At 32.2% G+C, this 23,448-nt stretch overlaps 1 protein-coding gene and 1 pseudogene across 1 annotated transcript; one reads left to right on the top strand and one right to left on the bottom strand.

Moving 5' to 3' along the window:
• Nucleotides 1-8,721: 8,721 nt before the first annotated feature.
• LOC132611085 (uncharacterized) lies at nt 8,722-10,995 on the bottom strand. Its single transcript, XM_060325492.1, has 2 exons — nt 9,293-10,995; nt 8,722-8,966 (listed from the first exon to the last, which is right to left on the bottom strand). Exons 1-2 carry the CDS (start codon nt 10,431-10,433, stop codon nt 8,932-8,934), a joined length of 1,176 nt encoding a protein of 391 aa, XP_060181475.1. The 5' UTR covers nt 10,434-10,995; the 3' UTR covers nt 8,722-8,931.
• A 6,658-nt stretch (nt 10,996-17,653) lies between these two features.
• LOC132610461 (toMV resistance protein Tm-2(2)-like) overlaps nt 17,654-23,448 on the top strand; it is a 55,551-nt pseudogene continuing 49,756 nt past the window's right edge.

The following is a 23,448-nucleotide window of genomic DNA, read 5'->3' as shown; positions in this document are numbered from 1 at the left end:
TCTACAATTAGGAGAGAATTTTCTATCCTTTTCCAACTTATAATCCCTTATTACCTTGTTATTGTGTTAGCTATAGTTTCTTGCATTATGAAGCAAATGTCTTAGGATTTATGATTTTAATTAAGTGAATAAAGTTTATAAGAAATACAAAAATAAATTTAGGTAAATCTCATATACTTGTTTCTTTGAATAAATGAGTTTGAATTCATGGATTTCTTTTTAACAACTTAAGGTATAAAGTTCACTAGTCTATTAGAAGTATTTATAAAAATTAATATATTGTATATATATAATTATAAAAATTATATATAAAATTTGTCGGTTCGGTTTTATTTTTTCTTCGGTTTGCTTTTAATAAAACCAAAATCAAACTAAATATTATTGATTTCTAAAAAATCAAAATCAAACCAAACCTAACCCAAGTAAGTATCGGTTTATTTAATCGGTTTGGTTTTAATTTTCGGGTTGGATCGGTTTTTAACCAAACCGTGAATACCGATTATGAGTATGAAACATTTGCTATATATTTATTTGATATAAGAAAAGAAATAGGTCAACTTAGGCCAATTGTTTAAGAAAAATTATTTGCCTTTTGAAATAAAAAGTAGGTAATGTTTTTCTTTTTTCTTTACGTTGATTTTAGGAGAAGGAGAAAGAATATTTGACAACTTGAATCATTGGTTAATCTTTCCTTATATTCTACTGAATCTTGAATTTTAATCTATCGCGGATTTTCTCTAAATATTTTTCTTATGCTCACCAAAAATAAAAACAAAAGATAACTAAATTAAAGAGACTAAGATAGAGAGTACAATTTCTCTTTCAGAAGGGCGTAGCTATATACATACCTCACTTCTTTTTTTTCTCATTTTTTGTTTCTTCGACGTTTTTTTTCTACTGTGTGATTATCGAAGTTTTTTTCCTTGCGATTTAGACAGTACTCAATACATTCAAATTCCTTCATCACGACAAAAGAATTAGGATGAAGTACGCTATATAATTGTGTTCAATTACTTGAAACATAGTTTTTTTCTTTATTATTTCACTTTTTGCATAATCGAGATGCCATTTTTGTTCATTTTGTAGTCCCTTTTGGAGAATTTTGAGATGGTTTAAGAATCTCTCGCTCCTATTATCCGATAGTTCAAGACCTATATTTTTCTAATGAATAAAGGACAAGTAGTATTAACATAATGAATAGGAAAAAAGTTTAATTTGCCTCTGAATTTTGAGAAATGGTTCAAATTTCTGCTCTGTTGATAATTAAGGTCAAATATATCCTTGTTCTTTACAAGATTGGTGTAAATATGCCCTTATTCACTAACAACAAAAGTTTTTTTACATGATTTTCCCTTGAACTATGAAAAATGTTTCAGATTTCCCTTAAAGTTTGAAGAAGGAATATATTTGACCCCTACTATTGGAGGATAAGTTTGAACCATTTCACAATGTTCAAAGGCAAATTTGGACATTTTCCCAATAAAATAGTAGCTTTCAAGTAATATTAAACTTGCTATAGAGGACTTCACTAACAATTTAACCAATGCTAAAAACAAGTAAAACTCATGCATTAATGCACACTGTATGGATTTCAACCATACTAACAGAACAAAGAAACAAACACAGATATAACTATAAATGTTGTTCAAATAGGAATTAAATACATTAGAACTCTCTCTTTTTAAAAATGTTCCAAGTACTCATACGGTGTAAAAAAATATTTTTAACAATCAAGTCTTTTCTAAAGTAATTAACTAATTATAATAGTCATTATAATAAGTATCACTTTTGTAGCCTGAGAAACATAGTAACAGACCTACTATTACATGTTAAACTACATTGATAAAATAAAATAAAAAAGAAAAATCTTTTCACTGTCGGTGTTTAACAACTTAATCCTTATCTTTTTACTTTTTTGCCCTCTTTCTTTGCCTCTATATGTATTTTAAACTTATCTTATATAGGAATTTACTTTTTCATATAAAATGGAATAAAAGAATTGTCGTTATCTAAGTAATTAAAGAGCTAATTAAATCTTATCACTAATGGGAAAATAGTACATACAGGTGGTAAGGCTTTAAAATTTGGTAGATGGAGAATTCATTGCAAGTTATGGCGTTGCATTGTACACATTGAGGTAGTTGTGTGATTAATTTTGCAATAAAAGAGGTCACCATCTATGCAAACTCTAACTGCTACTGCCATTTTTATTTCTTAGGTGGTTACTCTCTCCGTCCCTAAATAAGTGTTGCTTTAGGAATTCAAGACAAAAATTAATAGTTGTTTCCAACTGTATCCTTCTATTAAACAACTATTTCTTCTTAATAATGCTCAATTCCAAAGAAACATCTAGTAAATAGAGGTAACGTAAATTATACCTTGTATTTATTATTTTTCTCAATAGACGTGAAATGAGCAAAAACTATACTAATTTTGGGGCGGAGGGAATACTTTTTACATTTAATAGTAGTAGATATCTCTCGATGTTTCCCGTGAATGCGCATGCTAAAGTGTCGTTCTTAATTTTGATAAAGGTAGGTCTTAAATCTTAATGTAAGGTTTGATTTAGTAATATATATTAAAACTAATAAGTACAAAATTAATAAACACTAATAATTAAGATTATATACGCAATGTCTAGATCCCACTTGGAATAACACTGGGTATATTTTTAGGGAAACTTAAAGTATTTAAGAGAATCTTAAATTACATGATGATGTCTTAAAAGTTGTTTGTTTATAATTAACGAAACACACTTTTAAAGTTACCGGTGATCCCAGATTTTTGAACCCATTTATTCGATCCGATAACTCATTACATATTTAAGCCATCTCCTTCCTTGCAAGAGAGGAAAAATGCAACATTTCACTGGGTGCAATAAAAATAAGTTGTCCACATTATTAAAAATACCTGTTCCAAAATACTTGTTAATTTACAAAACCAAGATAGGATGAATTAAACTTTTCTTATTTATCCTTAACATTAATTGTTTTTAAAAGAAACCAATATTGATTAGATTGCAATTTATTGGATAGAGATAAGAGTAACATAATAAAAAATACTTTTATTTATGATTTCTTACGGGGTGTATAAAGGAGAAAGTGGACAAGTAATATGGGACGGAGGGAGTACCAATTTTAGAGGTGCAATATTAAAAATTTCACCAGATGCACATAATACTATGGTGTACGATCTAACTAGACAATTGTAGAAGGCACTTTTAGTAGGTCATCCATTAAAATATTTAAACCGATTTATAGTTAGCACCTGCAGCGAAAAAAAAAAGAAAAAAAGAAAAGAGGAGAGAATGAGATTTAGAGTTAGAAATTCGGCATCATGACATAACAAAATGTCGGTATTTTTCACATAAAAGGACTCACATTACCAATGTAAGGAGAAGATATGACTTGCACAAAAATAGCTTATTACAATTAAATTTATACTGAAAAAAGCTGCAAAGGTTATCTTTCTATTTGGAATCAGATAAACGTCGTGGGAGCTGTTAATTAATTAATTACTTTTTTTTTTTACTCAAACAATAAAAATATGTGTCCTTGCGCAAGGCACAAAAATAAATCTCTGTTTTTCCAATTTTCTTGATAATTCCAATTTCTATCAAACAACAAGGCATTAGAATTAACACTAATTGATGAAATTCAAGTCCATATTGGCCAATTTTGTGACCTAGCACAACGAGCACAATTATACACAACACGACAACCACTTTGATCATCCCAAAGACAAAGTCTAATCTGCATTTACATACCAAATGCAAGCTGTACCTCCACAAGAATACTCAGTCCTGTTGTCATTAGACATTAAAAATATTCCCCAAAAACCAGCTAATTCCATAGCACACCATGTTGTGCTCTTAATACTTGACAAATCTTGATGTAAATTTGGGTTTACTGCATAAGATGCATAAAATGGTACTTGTTGTTTCCCTAAGTCATATCCATTTGACATGCATCTTACATTCAAAATACCAGCAGTACCATAATTATAAATAAGAAGTTCTGTGGTTTTTTGTGCAATAGAGGTGATTAAAAATGGAGAAAAACTTAGTAAAATGAGATAGAATATGAAGTGAGTGAAAATGGGAGAGAGCACTGTTTCAAAATTTGTTTGATTTCGCTGTTAATTAATTATATTTCTGCCCTTATTAGGATTTGTCCAAGCAAATCGAATGGTGCATTCAAGGTTTCTATATAAAAACGTATTGTTGCTAATTTTAGTTTGGTAGCAACTTAGCATGATTAAAGTTGCTGATCCTCTATGTATGTGTGTGTATAGGTTGAAATTTTGTTTTCTTCTATAATTGATAGACGTTTCTTAAAAAAAAAAAAACTAATTGTTTAATTTGTTTTACAACATTATCTACAGGCTTAATTTGTTTGAGAGAGTAAACTTTAATGCATACAATTAGTTATTATTTATATCTTTAACAAGTGTGGACAAAAAATCAACGTGCAAGCGTGTGTGTCAGTTGAGATCCTCTAGCGGGGTAAATTATAGCGAAATATCTTGTTCAGAAGGTAATTAGGCTAATATAAATTTCAAGTGTACAATGCTCAATAGAAATCGTCAAGTTCAAGGGGTGCCTAATCTGTTATGCCATTTATTTTACCATATCATCTAAAAACTTAATCTATTCGAGAGAGTTTTTAGTTTTTTTTACACTATTAGTTATATCTTTAACATGTTTCATTACGTTGTGCACTTAGATTAATTTAATTAGTCCAACACGCAAAAAAGAAAATTAAAAAATAATTGGATGCTCTAATACAACAACAATACGTCTTTTCAAAGAAAAAAAAACAACAATACTTATTACTATAATTATGCCTCAATCCATATATATAACTAGTTTTGATTCAATATTAATTTAGGTTTTCTATCACCAAAAGTACTCTACATTGAAGCAAGTATCAGAGAGATTAAATTTTTAATGGGAAAAAAAAAAAAAAGCAACCTCATACTTATATCACTATAATTGTCCTGCCTAGGAAATAACTCTGGGTAAACTTCCGTATATCTACAACTTACACACGCCATAATACAAAAAATATTAATTAATACAAGTCCCCCATAAAATAAATGAGAAGGCCAATAATATAGGTATACTTCTTCATCATTATAAAAATAGAAATAAATATAGTACTTAGTTACAGTTGAGAGTTAGAGACGAAGAGCTGCCATGAGGACAACGCATGTTCATGAAGGTATAGAGTGGAAGTAGGGGCAGATGTAGATTGGCGGGGTTCATTTAAAATTTTATGTAAGATTTATATATATTGCAACAAATAGTAGGTCTAAACTCATAACTTTAAAAGTATAATTTGTTCAATATTAAAATTCAAGATTCAGTAGAATATAAGGAAAGATTAACCAATGATTCAAGTTGTCAAATATTCTTTCTCCTTCTCCTAAAATCAACCTAAAGAAAATATAATAAAAATGAAGACAGATTTCGAAAATTTTCTGCTTACTTTCTTCATTCATCTATATCTGTTTATATACAAGTATGTAGAGTATGCCCCAACAATGTAAGAATATGAAAACCAATTATGAACCTACACTTGTCCACTATCTATTTGTTGTCCACTATCTATTTTGTTCCCTAATGTAACAAACTATACAGCTATACACTTATTTCTGGTCACTGCTATGTCATGAAATTTGGAGGAAATTTTATCTCTCCAGCTGGCAAAACTGAAAATGATTTCTGGAAATGTTTATTTTCATTCGGGCTTTGCACTTGGATATCTGATATTCATTTATTGGGCTTGTATGATGAGGCCCAAGACTGATAGAACACTTAGACCCAAAACTAGTGCAGGACAACTTTGTTTGTTCCGCCTCTTTCCCTTTGTTCATTTGGATTAATCGAGCAGCTTGTTCTTCATCTTCTCTAAATAACAATGGCGCATCTATATTTGTAAATCCAACATCCCCCCTCAAGTTGGAGGGGAGAGAATCAACCCCCAACTTGCGAAGAATGGTATTGTGAGTTGGTCCTGATAAAGGTTTTGTGAAGATATCTGCAACTTGAGATGCAGAAGGAACGAAATTTAGAGAAATGTGACCTGCGGTGAACTGTTGGCGCACAAAGTGGCAGTCGAGTTCGACGTGCTTTGTGCGTTCATGAAACACGGGGTTTCTAGCAATGTGGAGTGCCGATTGACTATCAGAATGGACCGGGATTGGTAGCTTAGGCGGAGCTGATAGATCTCGAAGAAGACGATTCAACCATGTGACTTCAGCAACAACTCGTCGCATTGATCTATATTCTGCTTCCGCAGATGAAAGTGATACTGAAATTTGTTTCTTGGATTTCCAAGAAATCGGAGAGCCACCCATGCTTATAAAATACCCGCTGACAGATCTTCTCGTATCCACACACGAGGCCCAATCGGCATCGCAGAAAGCAAGAATAGAAAAGGAAGGATTGCTACTGAAGAACAATCCCTGACCTGGAGATTTTCGAAGATATCGAAGAACACGAATTGCAGCATCGTAATGAGGTAACCTTGGGGACTGCATATACTGTGACAAATGCTGAACCGCAAAGGCTAAATCTGGACGAGTGTGAGTTAAATAGTTGAGTTTTCCGATCAATCTTCGATAGGAAAAGGGATATGTGAGTGGTGTCCCCTCATCAGCAGAGAGTTTTTGCGAAGGATCAAGTGGAGAAGATACTTCAGCTAAGTCATCGCAGTTGTACTCAGACAGAAGTTCAAGAGTGAATTTCCTCTGATTTACTATCAGACCATGGTCTTCTCGCACCACCTCCAATCCAAGGAAATAATGTAAGCTTCCTAGGTCTTTTATCTTAAATTCAGTGTCCAAAAATTGCTTAAGGTTAGACAACTCTGTAGAATCATTCCCAGTAATAATTATATCGTCGACATAGACTGCAACTAAAGAAACTGAGTGACCTGAATGCTTGTAGAATAAAGAGTAATCATTCAGAGATGAAACATAGCCTTTGAAATTAAGAGCAGCCCCTAATTTTGCATACCATTGTCTTGAGGCTTGTCTCAGGCCATACAATGATTTGTTTAGTTTGCAAACTAAGTTAGGATTAGAAGATTCCATACCTGGAGGAAATTTCATATACACCTCTTCTTGCAATTCACCATGCAAGAAGGCATTATTGACATCTAGTTGAGATATATTCCAACCTTTCTTGACTGCTACTGCAAGTAAGCATCTTATTGTCGTCATTTTGACAACAGGAGAATACGTTTCATTGAAGTCGATGCCTTCTCTTTGGATGTCTCCCCTTACCACCAATCTTGCCTTTAATCTCTCTATAGACCCATCTGCTTTGTGCTTCACCTTGTAAACCCATTTACAGGGTAAAGCTTTCTTATTTGGAGGTAGACTCACAATTTCCCAAGTGTTGTTGGAATTTAATGCCTCAAATTCAGATTCCATAGCTTTTAACCAACCAGGATCCATAGCTGCCTGAGAATAATTCTTTGGTTCACTTATACTTGAAATTGCATTCAAGACCTGCTGATTAGACACAGATAATGCAGCAAAGGAGAAAATAGGAGGATCAATGGGATCAGTAAAACATGAAGTGGAAAGATCAGTGAGATAAACTGAGTTGCAAACATACTCATCTAGATAGACAAGCCTTTTAGGAACCCTCTCTGATCTTCTTTCAGGTGCAACAGAGATGGGATCCACATAATGAGTTGGAGGACTATTAGATGAGGAAGATAGACTTGGGGAAGGTGGAGGAACATCAATAGATGAACTAGATGAAGGAAGTGAGCTAGAATCACTGGGAATGGACCCTAAGGAATCAGATTTATCAGGGGTAGAAACTAATGGAGATAGGGTATGAGAAGAAGAAATAGATGGTCCTGAATCAGCTGTGGTTGTAGTGAAAATAGGAGGAGAAGGAGTTTGAGTGTGAAAAGGAAATGTAGTTTCATGAAAAACTACATCCCTTGAAACTATGATTTTCTTAGAATTCAGTTCCATGACTTTATACCCTTTCTTCCCTGCAGGATATCCAAGAAATATACAAGGGACTGCCCTAGGAGCAAATTTGGGTCTGTTATGTGAAGGGGTTGAAACAAAACACAAACATCCAAAACTTCTCAAAAACTTGTATGAAGGAGAAGTTCCAAAAATCAATTCAAAAGGTGTTTTTCCTTTGAGCACAGATAAGGGAAACCTATTTATTAGAAAAGTCGCGGTCAATAAACAATCACCCCAGTAGAAAATAGGCACTTTAGATTGGTGTAATAAAGCTCTAGAAGTCTCCAAAAGGTGCCTGTGTTTCCTTTCCACAACTCCATTCTGTTGTGGAGAGGCAGTGCAAGAAGTTTGGTGGATGATTCCTTTTGAGAGAAAATATTCTGAAAGAATCACTCCACTGCCTAACTCAAGGGCATTATCTGACCTTATCATTTTATCTTAGCCCCAAATTGTCTTTCAATGTAAGCTAGGTAGTTCTTTAGTGTAGGGAAAGCATTGCTTTTAGTACTCAAGAGATAAGTCCAAGTTGCTCTACTAAAATCATCTACAATAGTAAGAAAATACTTGTATCCATTGTAGGTAGATGATTTATATGGTCCCCAAGTGTCCACATGGATTAACTCAAAAATTGCCTTAGTTTTGATGCAACTAGAAGGGAATGGCAGTTTAGTTTGTCTAGCAACAGGGCATATATCACATTTGTGATCAAAATGAGAAAAGGAAGAAGAGGAACTGATGTTTTTCATTGAATCAAAAGGCATGTGTCCCAATCTAATGTGCCATAATTTTACATCATCCCTATTGTTTACTGGAATAGAAAAAGAACTAGGAAAAGAACTACAACTATAGAGTAAAACATCAGATTTAGAACTAGACTTGACAGGACTTTGTAGACTTGAAGTAGTGTTCATGATATAGATCCCATCCTTTGCTTCACCAATAACCAGAGGGGTCCTCATTGAATGGCCCTGCATAACACAACAAATGGAAGAAAATTTTAGTGTGCAATAGAATTGTTTGCAGAATTGATGAACTGATATCAAATTGATTTTAAAAGAAGGGACAAGCAAAACATTCTTTAGTAGCAAATTATGTGGGAGAGTGACAGTTCCTCCATGTGTCACCCTTACCCTGAAATAATTTGGGAGCTTGACATAAATAGGAGAAGACAGAAGTGTAAGAGTAGTAAAGAAAGCAGGGTCAAAAGACATATGAGCAGAAGCTCCTGAATCTAATATCCAGTAGCTAGAGTTGGCATGAGTTTGATATAGTATTGGATCATTGAAAGTGTTACCAGCAAAACAGTGCACCATGTTAGCTGAAACCTCACTTCCTGCAAATGGCACATCTCCAATCTGTGCATTCTGAAACTCTTCTTCCAAATGACCATAGTTCTCCTGAGCAACAGATCCATTTGCTTGTTTCCCATTTGTTGTGTAACCTGAATATCCAACTGTTGTCACTGCATTACCCATAGAGTTCCCTTTGTTGTTTGGTTGTGATTTTGACCCCTTGGTGAACTTAAAATCAGGTGGATAACCTATTATTCTGTAGCATTTTGCAATTGAGTGCCCTGATTTCTTACAATTTGTGCAAAACAGATTGCTGTTGTAGTTATTGTTGTTATTCTTTCTTGCTCTAAAATCAGTATTGTTGTACCTCTGACCTGAGAAATTCTGATGTGTTGCAAGAAATGAAGATGTGTCACCTGGAAAGTTAGGATTAACATATGCCTCTCTCTGTTTCTCATCTTGAATGAGGAGAGAGTAGGCATGATTCACATTAGGGAGAGGTGACATCATGAGTATGTTGCTTCTTACTGCTGCATAAACATCATTAAGTCCCTTTAGAAATTGGATCAATCTTTCGTCCTGCTTGGATTTGACTACTTTCTTCTTTCCTCCACAGGTGCAGTTGCAAAAACATATTTCTTCGCTGGAGAGAGCATCCAGCTCATCCCAAATCCTCTTGATTCTTGTGAAATACCCTGCTACATCAGCTGTTCCTTGCACCAGATCTGTGAGGCTTTTTTGAAGATGATAGAGTTGAGCTCCATTGGACTGACCAAACCTGTCATGAAGGTCAGTCCAGAGATCTTTAGCAGATTTTGAGTATATCACACTCTCTGCAATTTCTTTTGAAAGGGAGTTAAGCAACCAAGAAATCACCATGTTATTGCACCTAGTCCAAAGCTTGAACTCAGGTGTATCAGCAGATGGTATTTCAGCAGAACCATCAATAAAACTCATCTTGTTCTTAGCTGATAGAGAAATAATGATGGACCTTCTCCACGCAGCAAAACCAGTTCCATCAAAAACGAAATTCACAATATTCATCCCTGGGGAATCTGAGAGATGAAGATAATATGGACTGCTAGAATCCATAACTGCAGATGAAGAAGAGTTTCCCTCAGATGATTGTGATGTATTTTCCATTTGGATTGAAGGGAGAAAATAAAGAAAAGATTTGGATCTTACTGCTGCTCTGATACCATGAAGAAAATATAATAAAAATGAAGACAGATTTGGAAAATTTTCTGCTTACTTTCTTCATTCATCTATATCTGTTTATATACAAGTATGTAGAGTATGCCCCAACAATGTAAGAATATGAAAACCAATTATGAACCTACACTTGTCCACTATCTATTTGTTGTCCACTATCTATTTTGTTCCCTAATGTAACAAACTATACAGTTGTACACTTATTTCTGGTCACTGCTATGTCATGAAATTTGGAGGAAATTTTATCTCTCCAGCTGGCAAAACTGAAAATGATTTCTGGAAATGTTTATTTTCATTCGGGCTTTGCACTTGGATATCTGAATATTCATTTATTGGGCTTGTATGATGAGGCCCAAGACTGATAGAACACTTAGACCCAAAACTAGTGCAGGACAACTTTGTTTGTTCCGCCTCTTTCCCTTTGTTCATTTGGATTAATCGAGCAGCTTGTTCTTCATCTTCTCTAAATAACAATGGTGCATCTATATTTGTAAATCCAACAGGAAAAACATACCTAATTTTTATTTCAAAAGGCAAATAATTTTTCCTAAACAATTGGCCTAAGTTGACCTATTTCTTTTCTTATATCAAATAAATATATAACAAATGTTTCATACTCATAATCGGTTAAAAACCGATCCAAACCGAAAACCAAAATCAAACCGATTAAATAAATCGATTTTTACTTGGGTTAGGTTTGGTTTGGTTTTGATTTTTTAAAAATCAATAATATTTGGTTTGGTTTTGGTGTTATTAAAAGCAAACCGAAGAAAAAATAGAACCGAACCTCATAACTTTAAAAGTATAATTTGTTCAATATTAAGAACCTTAAAAATTGTGTAACAAATTAAATGGACTCTCAGCTAACAAAAGATTCAAAGTCTATTACTCCATTCATTAGTAATACTAAATGGAGACGATTATTCAATTATTTATTTGAATGATGGAGGTACATTTCAACAAAAGTTGTATCCAGTGATACATTTCTCTTTTTATAAGACTAATTTTAAGCACAATTATTATGGGATAACCCTTGCTTGCATCATCGTTATTAGGGAAATCAAATTTATCCCATGAAAAAATAATCTGTGCAATATGTTCAGATCTGGGTGAGTTAGTTTGGGATTATTTGAACCGTATGAACTCTTTTGAGGTTACTCTTTAAATTCTGTCCTTCTCAGCACAATTGACTAAATTTCGCCTTTAAAATTAGAGGGATAGCATTTTTTGTTTTTGCAAACAAATTTAGTCCATTGAGCTAACTGGGACATAAGTTTTAAATAGCAATTTTTACACTGTTTGGTTTGTGAGACACCCCTGATGAAGCACAAGTTGACGAGAGCAGGTCAATGAACGATTGACAAACTTCGAAGTTGGCAGGTTTTTGAAGGAGTGCATATAGCGCCTTACACAAATTTCACATCGAAAAGAAAGAAAAAACTGAAGTGTCATATACCATAAAGAACAAACCCACATGGTACGTGCGTTTTTGGGCTCAATAATAGCGTAACAAAAAATAAAATTAAAAACACATTTGTTGGGCAATACTCTGATGGGGAAAATCGGGCAATTGGGCAATACTCAGATGGGAAAACTCGGGCAATTTGCAAGATTACCCTTCGTTGGGGGTGGTCTTTAATTTTTACCCCTCAAAATGGTGGTCTTTAAATTTTGCCCTTCAGGCAGAATTTACATGGCACAGGCAAGCCAGAATTTTGCTGGGCAGATTCTGCCTTAAGCTTTAGAATTTTGCTGGGCAGATTTGCAAAATTCTACCTTGCGAATATCTGCCTAGCGATTTTTTTTTTTACCTGAGCTGGGGTTCGAACTCACAATTTCGGGGTGCTAGGCGAGGGGTAAAAATTAATGATTACCAATTTGAAGGGCAAAAATTAAAGACCACCCCAAATGAAGGGCAATCCGCGCAAAAAAAAGGAAAAACTCTCCCAAGACTATTAGCCTTTTTGGCCAAGCTTATTTTCCCCCAAAGTGTTTATTTTATCCAATAAGTGCTTATTTTTTTAAAAAAATAATTAGGCGTTTGGCCAAGTTTTTGGGAGAAAATAAGTACTATTGGCTATAGAGAAGTAGCAGAAGCTGTTTCAGAAGTTAAAAAAAAAATAGTTTTTGCCCAAAAACACTTTTTTTAAGAACAATGAGGAAAATATACTTAAAAGCACTTTCTAAATCTTGGCCAAACACTAATTGCTACTAAAAATGCTATTTAAATTAATTGGCCAAACACAAACTACTTTTCGCCAAAAATACTTTTCAAAATAAGTTGATTTTAGAAGCTCGGCCAAACAGGCTATATATCTGTCAAGCAATGCGATTTTTTTTGTACGAAAAACGTTTTGGAGAAATAGGGATTTTTTTTACTTAATTAATTTGTAGTTGTTTTTTCTTTTCTTTTTCTTCTTTTAGTTTCAATATTTTGGTATTTGTTTATAATTTAAAATATAGAACATTTTTTATTGAAAAAATATTGACGTAGTAATGACGTGTAATTAGATACCGGCAATTACACTTCGCGCTGAGTTATATCTTTTGAGTAATTATCACAAAGAATTAAAGTGGTCTTGTTGGAAAAAGGTATTTTTATTACTTTACTGATACAACATGTGAAGTTTAGTGAACATGTATGAAATAACCTTTTTTTTTTTCCTCTTAATTTCGTTTTCTTTCTCCCTTTTTTACTTCAGCAAATGTGCTTTTAGACTCTAATGGAATAGTGATCTAATTACAATCTGGAGCAATTGCCAATTGATTATTCTTTTTCCTGTTATCATACTAAAATTATATGTTCCTTTCTTGATTAGTACAGGAGATGCCTAGCTTATGTCATCTATGTATCTACAAGTCTTTTAGTTTATTTGACCAAGCTTCTAAAATCAATTTATTCTAAAAAGTACTTTTCAAAAAAACACTTTTGGCAAAAAAACGATTTGTATTTGGCCAATTAATTAAAAAAAAACACTTTTGAGCAGCAATTAATGTTTGACTAAGTTTTTAAAAAGTGCTTCTATTTGTATTTTTCTCAAAAGTACTTTTCAAAAAAGTGCTTTTGGGCAAAAAATATTTTTTTAGCTTCTGAAAAACTGTTTCTGCTACTTCCCAGAAGCACTTATATTTTCCCAAAAGCTTGCCAAACACTTCACTTTTTTTTTCTTTCAAATAAGGACTTATTGAAAAAATAAGTACTTTTGGGGGAAAAATAAGTTTGGCCAAACAGGCTATTTCTAGCAACCCAAAAATAATGGAAAAAAGAAAAAGGGAAAAGACTAGATGGATGAAAATATTTCTTGTGAAATCATCAATAAATATATAGAAATAGCTAGAAATATACTTCCTCCATCTCAAATTATCTGTCGTGATTTGTAAAAATAGCTGTCTCAAATTATTTATCGTTTTAGAAGTTCAAGACACAATTAATTATTATTTTTTACCTTTAGTAGTAAACTTTTGTCATTAATGGAGATGATACATAAATAGAAGAAACATTTAATGGAGAGAGATCACAATTTAAATATAAATAAGGGTAAAGTAGTCAAATACTCCTCCTAAGTCCTAATTAATATTTATTAAGAGACGTGTAAAATAAAAAAATAATAGATAATTTGAGATAGAAAAAGTACTCTTTTGAGAAGGGAGGAACATATATAGGTTGATGTTCTGAGCATAACTTACAATGTTATGGACACAAGTAATAATAATCCCCATGACTACAGCTTGACTGAATGTAATAAAACATGGTCACACTGCCATATCTTTTATTTGTTTGTGTAATCCGTCAGCAAACAAAATAGTGAAAAAAAATAAAAAATACAAAGTTTATTTTATAAGCCCAAGTCAAACCTACATCAACATCCAAAAGCAATCAAATATTTTCTGATTTATTATAACAACAACAGGCATTAACCTCGTCATCAGAGAGCTAAGAAGATATTTGTACACATTCTTAAATGGATCCCTACAATTTATTAGACACATTAATTGATGTATTTAATTAGTTCATGAAATGAGAACAAACAGAAAAAATACATTATCAATAATAGACTCCTTGCGTTCACTTTTACTTGTCCACTTTAACATATTAAGGAAAGACAATTTTTTTTTCTTGTTTTATCCCTTAATATTAATTACTTATTTCCAATATATTGAAGTGGATAAGTAAAAGTGAACGGAGGGAGTAAAACATAACTAATACTAGTAGCAAACTAACTTGTTAACCATTGTTCATTAGGATCTCATAATCTCAGCTTTGCAAGTCGTTCAAAGAGCCTAGTCTTGGCAGGGGCGGCTCAACATAATTGGAGGCCTAAGGCAAAAAATTAATTGGAGGCTCAAGCTTAAAAAAAAATATATATATATATATATATAAAGGTAAAAGTTCACTGATATATTATTTGACATCTATCTTTCTAGCCTTTTTTTTTTTCATAATGATTCCTTCTAAGAATGTTTTTTCAATCAATAATATAGCTAATTGATTTAATATCTCTTGAGACATTATTGATCTTAGGTGATATTTTATATATTTTAATTTTGAAAAAGTTATTTTCATTGAGGCAACTTTTAATATAATTTTATATAAAAGCAATATGTGCATTTGAAAAGGAATCAAGTCTTTTATCCAACTACTAGTCCAGTGAAGCCCGTGCTGAGCCCGGGCCTAAGATCAAGGTAATAATGCACTTCATAGTTTTTAACTGAAAAAATAATAATTTGTGTACATTTCTTAGGCACAACTCTTTTAAGATGATAGCTTCTTAATCATGTATTATTCATTTTTCAAGTTTTTAATTACTGAAAGATTTGTTATAGGAAAGCAAGTTTGCTAGGGAATCAACATATATCAAAGAGACAGAGGTAACTTGATGTTTAGTAATATAATTTAAAGTATGCAAAATGATTTTAACTAGCTATAATCATAAATTGAAAAGGACATTTTAATATTTTATAAAATTTGTGAGCATATAATTTCTAATTAGAGATGGAAATAGCATATTTTGGTATTTATTGATTAATTACTCATAATTTCATGTGACAATGGTTTATGCTAAAACAAATATGGTGAATAAAGTCTAGGTTTAGATGAAATTAAAAAAAGGATTGAATTCATTAAAACAAAGTTTAAGAATTAATTTAGCTTGTCATTAACTCATTAATGCTTTATTCTTAAAAGAAAATTCCCTTACTCAACCAATTAAGGATTACATGATTTTTGACAATTTAAATTGTTTATAACGAAAGAAGGATGCCATTATCAATATATTGAGGAGTTGATCACTTGATAAGCATCTTTTCCTCTTTTCTGTCCCACTTAATTATGCAAATTGAATAAAATTTAAAGTTTTTTCTTTTATTTTCCAAGATTTTAATCTATTAATTGTTAAGTAGTTTTAAAATTTATTTTCTATTGTATAATTGTATTATTTCATTAAATCTAACTTTATATTTTCAGAATAATTTCTTTTTACTAAAAATAAGATCAAGAGAAGTTTAGTGGTGATTAAGAATTACTAAAAAAAAATTAATCGACCAAGTACTCTTCCAGTACCAAATGAGTTCTTCAAAGTTATTATCATCACCATTATAGATTATTTTTGTGCATAGTTATTTTTATTAGATGACATCATCTCTTTTCACAACTTTTTAAGCGTTTTTAAAGAGCTCAAAATTGATTATATTTACCAAATTGATTATGTCAAATTAAGTAAAAATAAGATAAAGTAAGGGAAAAAATAAGACAGAGAAAAAATATATGCTATCAAAAAGGGTTTGAATCTAGATTTATTGGAAATATGCTTGGGTAAATTGAAGTAATAAATAGTAAATTCAAGGGTAATTTGAAAGAGCAAATCATTTTGGCTGGGCCATCCAAATAGTTACAATATAATTAAGTACTACAAATCTCATTACATTGTCTCTTATATATAGTAGTAAAGTATATCAATTAGAATATTATTTTCTACGTGTAATAAACAGACATTCTTAAGGCCTCAATTATACTACCAAAAAAAAAAAGATTCCTTCTCTTTCTCTGGCATTTTCATAAGAAAGAAAGATAAGGGTCAAAAACACACTTAACTATCACTTTTTTTTTTGTGTGTGTGTTTCATACCTTAACTATCCGAAGGGAGACTTTCCTACCTAAATTATCACTAGATAGTTAGCAAAACACATCTCGCCTTATATATGATGGTGTGTGTACTACACTCTCTTTTTTTGTTAAAAAATCGTGCCACGTGGCAATCCATGTGGATAAATAATTCCACCGTGGCAGAATTAATTGTTAGGTTAAAAGTTCATTCCACGTGGATAATCTGCCCACATTTGCAAAAGACATTCTTCCTCATTTTGACAATAAAATATGACCAATGAAGGAGAAAAGCTGAGATTAGCGTTTACAGAAGAAGAAAATGAAGAACAAAGCTGATAATGAAGAAGAAATAAATGAGAAAATCTAGAAAATCTGCACAAGAGAAGAAGAAATGAAGAAGAATGGTTGAGAAAGGATGAAGAAGAAGGGGGAAAGCTTACGATTTTAAAGAATTAATTGAAAAAATAAAATAAAATATAAATAATAATGAGTCAGGTCATATATAGCTGTTACATATGCCAAATAGATGAAACATTTTGAGAGAATTATGCTTCACGTGCATTTTGGTGTTTGAGATCAAACATTTAGTCTAGTCAACCTTCAGGAGTGTTTTGCTAACTATCTGGTGATAGTTTGGGTAGGAAAGTCTTACTTCGAATAGTTCAAGTATGAAATACAAATATATATATATATATATATAGTTGAGGCGTGTTTTTGGCCCTTACCTCCAAGAAAAATAAAGTAGTATCTTCAATTGAATAAATTGTAATTGCTGGAATGATATAATAAAATCCAAATATTATTTACGCAAAGACATGCCCTACTTTAATCACTAAAAGTTATTCATGTCTCATCTGTCACTGCTAAGAAAGAAAAAATCAATTAAATTTACTTGTTTCTTACTCATTTCAGAATTAACATCCCTTTTTCTTTCTTAATGAGGTCATAGCGATAAAAGTATATTCACCTTTGTCGATCACCTCACTTGAGATTTGGAATTCTACCTCTTTATTGGAACAGAAAAAAAAAAAAAAAAAAGGCATAAATTATTCTTTTTGCGGTTATCAACAAAGCAACAGAAACAGCTGGAAATCTCCTTCAAGAATGGTCATACTTAAATTCATCAGAAGAGAACATGAATTGGCTTCAAAGAGAAATGAGGCGCATTCGCTCTTGCATTGATGATGCGGGGACGAAATTAACTGAATGAGATTCAAGGGTATCCATTGGTGAAAAACTTGATAAAGGATATTGAAGAACTAGCAGGTGATGCATAGGACATCTTAAGGCAATTGGTTGCCTTAAGGGAGAGTATTGCTTGCGTTTGCCATGCTTCTTTTGGCCACAAGTTTGTCGTGGAGATTGAAAAGATTAAAAAAAATAAAAAAGGGGGTTGATGAAATTGATGTGAGGAAAATTTATAACATCATGGATACGGGTAACAAGAGTAATCAATATGACTACATTCCAGTAGACAGGAGAAGGTTACGTTATTCCTTCATGCTGATGAAATAGAAGTAGTTGGTTTGGATGATGACTTTAATATGCTACGATCCAAATTACTTTACCAAGATTTGCAGTATGGAGTAATTTTCATGATAGCCTGAGAGAGAGTGTACCAGAGAAAAACGAAAAAACTGTGCAAATCGAATTAGTATTATACTAAATGCTTATATGTAGGAGCGGTAGGGTTTCTCTCCATTTAGTGGGCATATGTCCTTTAGCCATGGTACTAAATGCTAACGATGACTCTAACGCTCATTTGTCTCATCATAATACTGCGATGTTAGCGATTTAGTAACTTATTTGTATTTAACGTTTATATGATTGTGTTTAACGATGATTGTAACGTCCGTATATCTCGATACATCATATGATTGTGTTTTTTTCTCTTTTTTTGGGGCATGCCTGGTCTCGGGAATACAACTATTGCCAAGAAACTGTATATGCATGTCAGTGATCAATTTGAGTGTTCAGCACTGGTCTTAGTTTCACATGAGCCAAGATTGGGATAAATCTAACTTGACATAGCCAAATTGGATGGAGGGAAGAGAACAGAAAGGATAATTTGGAGGATAACCTAAATCACTCTTAAAAAGAAAAAGGTATGTTATACTCCTAGACGAGATTTGGAATGTTGAAATTTGGGATGGTCTTAAACTTGTCCTTTCTAAATTTGATTAAAAAATTGGTAGTAAGATAATTATCACATCTTGAAATAGTATTATAGGCAAATACATCGGAGGGATATCTCGCTCCACGTGTTACAACCCCTAGATGCAGACAAAAGTTTTGAACTCTTTACCGAGAAAATATTTAATTTTGATGATAATAATTGGGCCAAAGTATGGATGGTTCAAGGGTAAGACCACTAAAGAAACTGCTTTAAGCCCCAAGAGTCAAAGGCCTAAGAAACTTCTGGTATTATTCTATAATTAGCACATGTTTGTATGATTATTTTGTATGTCAAAAGTCAGAATAGCATGTCTTCTTAAATAACTTCGGAAAGGTTCTTTCAAACTAGCAAAGTAAACGTCATTTGTTGTAATATAATATCTTGATTTTTGTTGTCAAAAGTCTTAGTAGGTGTTTGTGTTAGGGTTTTGTCCTGATTTTCTTATCATATTTGAGTTTTACTTTTCTTTTGAAGGAAAGTCAAAATATAACCATAATTGTTTTACTTTTCCTGAAAGGAAAATATAATTATTTTCCATATTTGGTTAGTCCTTTTCTTGGAGGAAAAGGTTTTGGACCTCTATAAATTGAAGAATCCCTCTAATACAATATAACACAGTAGCACCCATAATGCAGTCATTAAGCGAGTCTCGTTTACAGGGGAGATTTTTCCCTCTAAAGATTTTATACTTTTATATTAGTTTTTCACATGTAGATCAATTGATCAACTATATTAGAATATTATGTCTCTTTTAGCATGTTTTTCTTTGTCGTCTGATTTAACATCTTTAAGGTTTGCAATTAATAACCTCCACATGATGCCATGCTATTTCGATCCGAACAAGTGGTATCAGAGCCAACGGTTCGAGGTTCACAACGGGTTCAAATCAAGAGCAACCAATTTGAAGATAATCAAGATTTTTTGTCCAAAACAAAAACAAAAAAGTCTAAAGTACTACATGTGGAGACAATTCTCAATCATATTTTCAACAATCCTGCTACTGCATATTTTTAAAACAAAAACAACTTTTAACTCATGCTTACTTTAACGCATGAACTCCAATTTTTAACTCATGCTTAACTTTAATGTATGAGCTCAAATTTTTAACCTTTGCTTACTTTAAACGCTTGGGTCAATTTCAACCAATGTTCACTTTTAACGCATGAGCTCCACGTCAATTTGTGCTCACTTTTAAAGCACAAGGTTCAAATTTTTAACCCATGCTTGTCACACCCCTTTTTAACCCGGGAGGTTAAAGTTAGAAGTACGACGTATTGGAGATTCCTGTTTTTTGTTTGTTTATGTTAAGGAGTCGCCACCTAATTATTTATGGTGAATTAGGACACCTAAAGTTTATTAAAGTTATGTTTATAGTTAACTGTGTTTAAGGTCTGCGAAACTTAAGATTCTAGGTAAGAGTTCAATTAGTCTAAAGGGAAGGTATTAGGCACCCTTTAAGACCCATTAACAATGGTTAACCGACCGGACTTATAATTTGTTACGCTTAAGTGTAAATATGGTATTATAGGAAAGGAAATAGCTTTGTAAATATGACTAAAGTTGTAGATAATCACGTGAGAATGCTTTTTAAAATAGAACTTGTATAAAAATAATAATTTGTATAAAGAGTACTTTTAATGCTATTTTGAAATACAACTTATAAATGATGTTAAAGTTTTAAATGAAAGTGTAATAGTGTTGTTTAAGATAATATTTGTAGAAAACATAATAATTTGCGTAAAGAGTTTCTAATGTTAAATGAGACTCAAAATATTGCTAAGGTCTTAAATGAGAAATATAATAATGTTATTCAAAAAAAATAAGATTTGTAGAAAGTATGATAATTTGCCTATGAATAATAGCCTTTTAAAAGATGATTTGTCAAATGTGATCTTTAGATAAAATGATGTTATATGAATGTGAAAGCATAAGAATATCTAGACTTATATTTTTAAATATGATGAAAAGGCCATGAATTTTTTTCCGTTTTTATCATTCTTTATTTAACCAATTTCAGCTAAAAAATATGTATAGTTGAGTAAATCTTGAAAAATGTTTATAAAAAATACAATTGGATTCATATCTTGTGTATTAGTGATATTTTGAAATTCCTAAGGTGATAATAATGAGAAATGATTCTTTTAACCCAAATGATGTAGTCATGCTATTTAAAAAAAGCAATTACCCAAATAAATGTTATAGATACTATGAATAGTTTTGCACATAAATAGAAGAGAATGTAATTTGGAATTAACTACCCATTACTAAACTAAACCCCTTAATGTCACTAAGATTCATCTAAATTAACAAACAAAATGTCAGCCATACAATACATACTAACTGAACACAAAATAAAATAGAGGAGTAGATATAATGCAATTTTTTTCGGCTCAAACAAAATGGGAGCGCGGGCAGTGAATGATGTGCAGACTCCGTAAGCGGTGTCGTCGAGTTTCAGAGTGAAACTCTTCGGCTCCAGTGTACATGCAAAACAAGAAAAATAACAGTGAGAAAGGAGGAGATCTGATTTTTACATTAAGTATAGACAAGACATTATAAATAAAAGGAAATCATTTAAATCACTCATATTCTGTAAACTGGCATATTTCACGCAATGAAAGGAAAACAAAAACTCAAGCACGATAATACTCATCCTAAAGTATACTATCCAAGCAATACACTCAGTTAGATGAAAGTATCCTTATCCTTAAGGAGGTCAATGAAAATGAACATTTCAGACCAAAATGTTAGCTAGTCTTAAAACAAAGTTGCTGGTCCAGGGAAACATTTTATCAATGAACTAGAGGAAACTAGAATTAAACTTAGATTTTGGAAGAAGAAACAGAAAAAAACAAACGGCTCAAGACCTAAGTCTTAACAGGAAGTGACAACAGGCCAACTTAACCTATATTGAAATCTGAAGACAGATTAACAATCACTGAGAGAAAAGCCAGATCTTATGAAATCAAGTTAACTTGTTTTGGTCATTTTTTAATAAGAGTATCTTGAATGAGTTTGCTAACTAACTTGTTAGATGGGCGCATAAGCTGTAAACCCGAACTAAATCAATTCATTCATATAGTTATATAAAAAAAAGGGAAAGAACATGAAGCGAATATTACAAACAACTCAAACAGACCTGAAGCGATCCTGAATTTAATTAACTAACTCATGCTTGGACTTAAATACATATAAACAGAATCAAAAAAAGGATCGATAGTATGAAGCGGCAACAAAAGTTAGCTAAAAGTAATGGCTAAAGTGTGGATGTTTACCAAATTTCAATGATCATTGTAGGTTCAGTGTGAGCTTAAGCTTAGCTAATCAAACAAGATCATATTTAAATGAATTCCACAGTCGATTAATCAAGGTTTACTCATTGTCTTTCTTCATATTAATTCCCACATTACTAATCAAGAACAGCCTAACCACAGATTATACCAACAAGATTATAATACTACTAACAATATTATCAAGCTACTTAAGCAAACTAAATTGCATACCGAACATATAAGAGTAAATATAGGAAAGCTTAAGCAAACTGATTCACATACTAAACCTTCATCAACATTATCTAAAGACTTACCATAAACTAGAGCTAAGTTACACTTAATAGCTATACCAAACCAGTGAAGAGAAAAAAAAGTAAACAAGAATTGAACATGCTCATCATACACCTATCGGACTAAAACATGGATAAGGACTGAAAGTAAATGGAAGAACTAAGGATTACCTACTAAAGCTGAGACTAAATTAAAGCATAGATAATCTATAAGAACTCGAAAATAAAACAGAACTGAACTAAACCAAAAAAGGGGAGGGGGAAACAAAACATGATAGTGGCCGAGCTTAGACCGGAACAAGAACTTAAATACCATAACCAACATGATGACACTACAGTAAATAAGCATCAAATACCACAGCCGACAGGGTATGACTAACCAAACAAGAAATGGAAATTAAACGCTAACGCTGAACCTCAAGTTACTTAAGATTATGCCCAAAAACAAATACTTCAGAAACACAGATGGAACAAGGATGAAGATAAAATGAATGTCGACGACAAATTCAGTCCTAAAATATCTAACCGAACGCACAAATCACTTCTCCACCTTGATGTTCAGACTTCAGCGAAGAATAAGACACAACTTAAAATGAATAAATATACTTGGAACGAACTTCAGCAGGCATGCACTCAGTCAATACTTAAGTTAACCGATAACACTTATACTATGGCCTAAATACAACACCCTCAAAGAACAAAAGGAAGAGCATGAGTGCAACAGTTATTTTAGTTTCTCAGCATACCAGAACTAAAGAGAGACTAAATATATCATTCACAAAATTCAATTTAAGATATATACAAGCACGAACCAACACAACTGACATGAAACGCAAAGTAAAAGGAGAATTACGGACCTTTTTTGGGTGCAGCGAACTGAGTGTCGGGTCTCGAATCTACACTCGAATACGACGAACTCGAAATCGATTGAAGAAACTAAAGTTTTAAACAGAAAAATAGAGTAATTGTTCGCTGTCTTTGTTGATTAAAACTTGTGTTTGTGGGGGTTTTCGTTTCCAGATCTTCCCATGTTTGGATTCCTTTGTTCTCCTCTTTTTTTTGTTCGAGTTGATTTTTTATTTTTTTTGTTCTTTGATTTTCCGAT

Source organism: Lycium barbarum, chromosome 9 (genome assembly GCF_019175385.1).
Source record: "Lycium barbarum isolate Lr01 chromosome 9, ASM1917538v2, whole genome shotgun sequence".
NCBI lineage: Eukaryota > Viridiplantae > Streptophyta > Magnoliopsida > Solanales > Solanaceae > Lycium > Lycium barbarum.
Note: the sequence above shows the minus strand (reverse complement) of the source record. Positions and strands in the feature narration are given on the sequence as shown.

Bases quoted from the DNA above. Each gene is read 5' to 3' on its own strand.
- LOC132611085 (XM_060325492.1), bottom strand. From the start codon at position 10,433: ATGGAAAATACATCACAATCATCTGAGGGAAACTCTTCTTCATCTGCA. The intron at 8,967-9,292 runs GTAACACTTTCA...TGTGTTATGCAG, and splicing joins CATGGTGCACTGTTTTGCTG to GGCCATTCAATGAGGACCCC.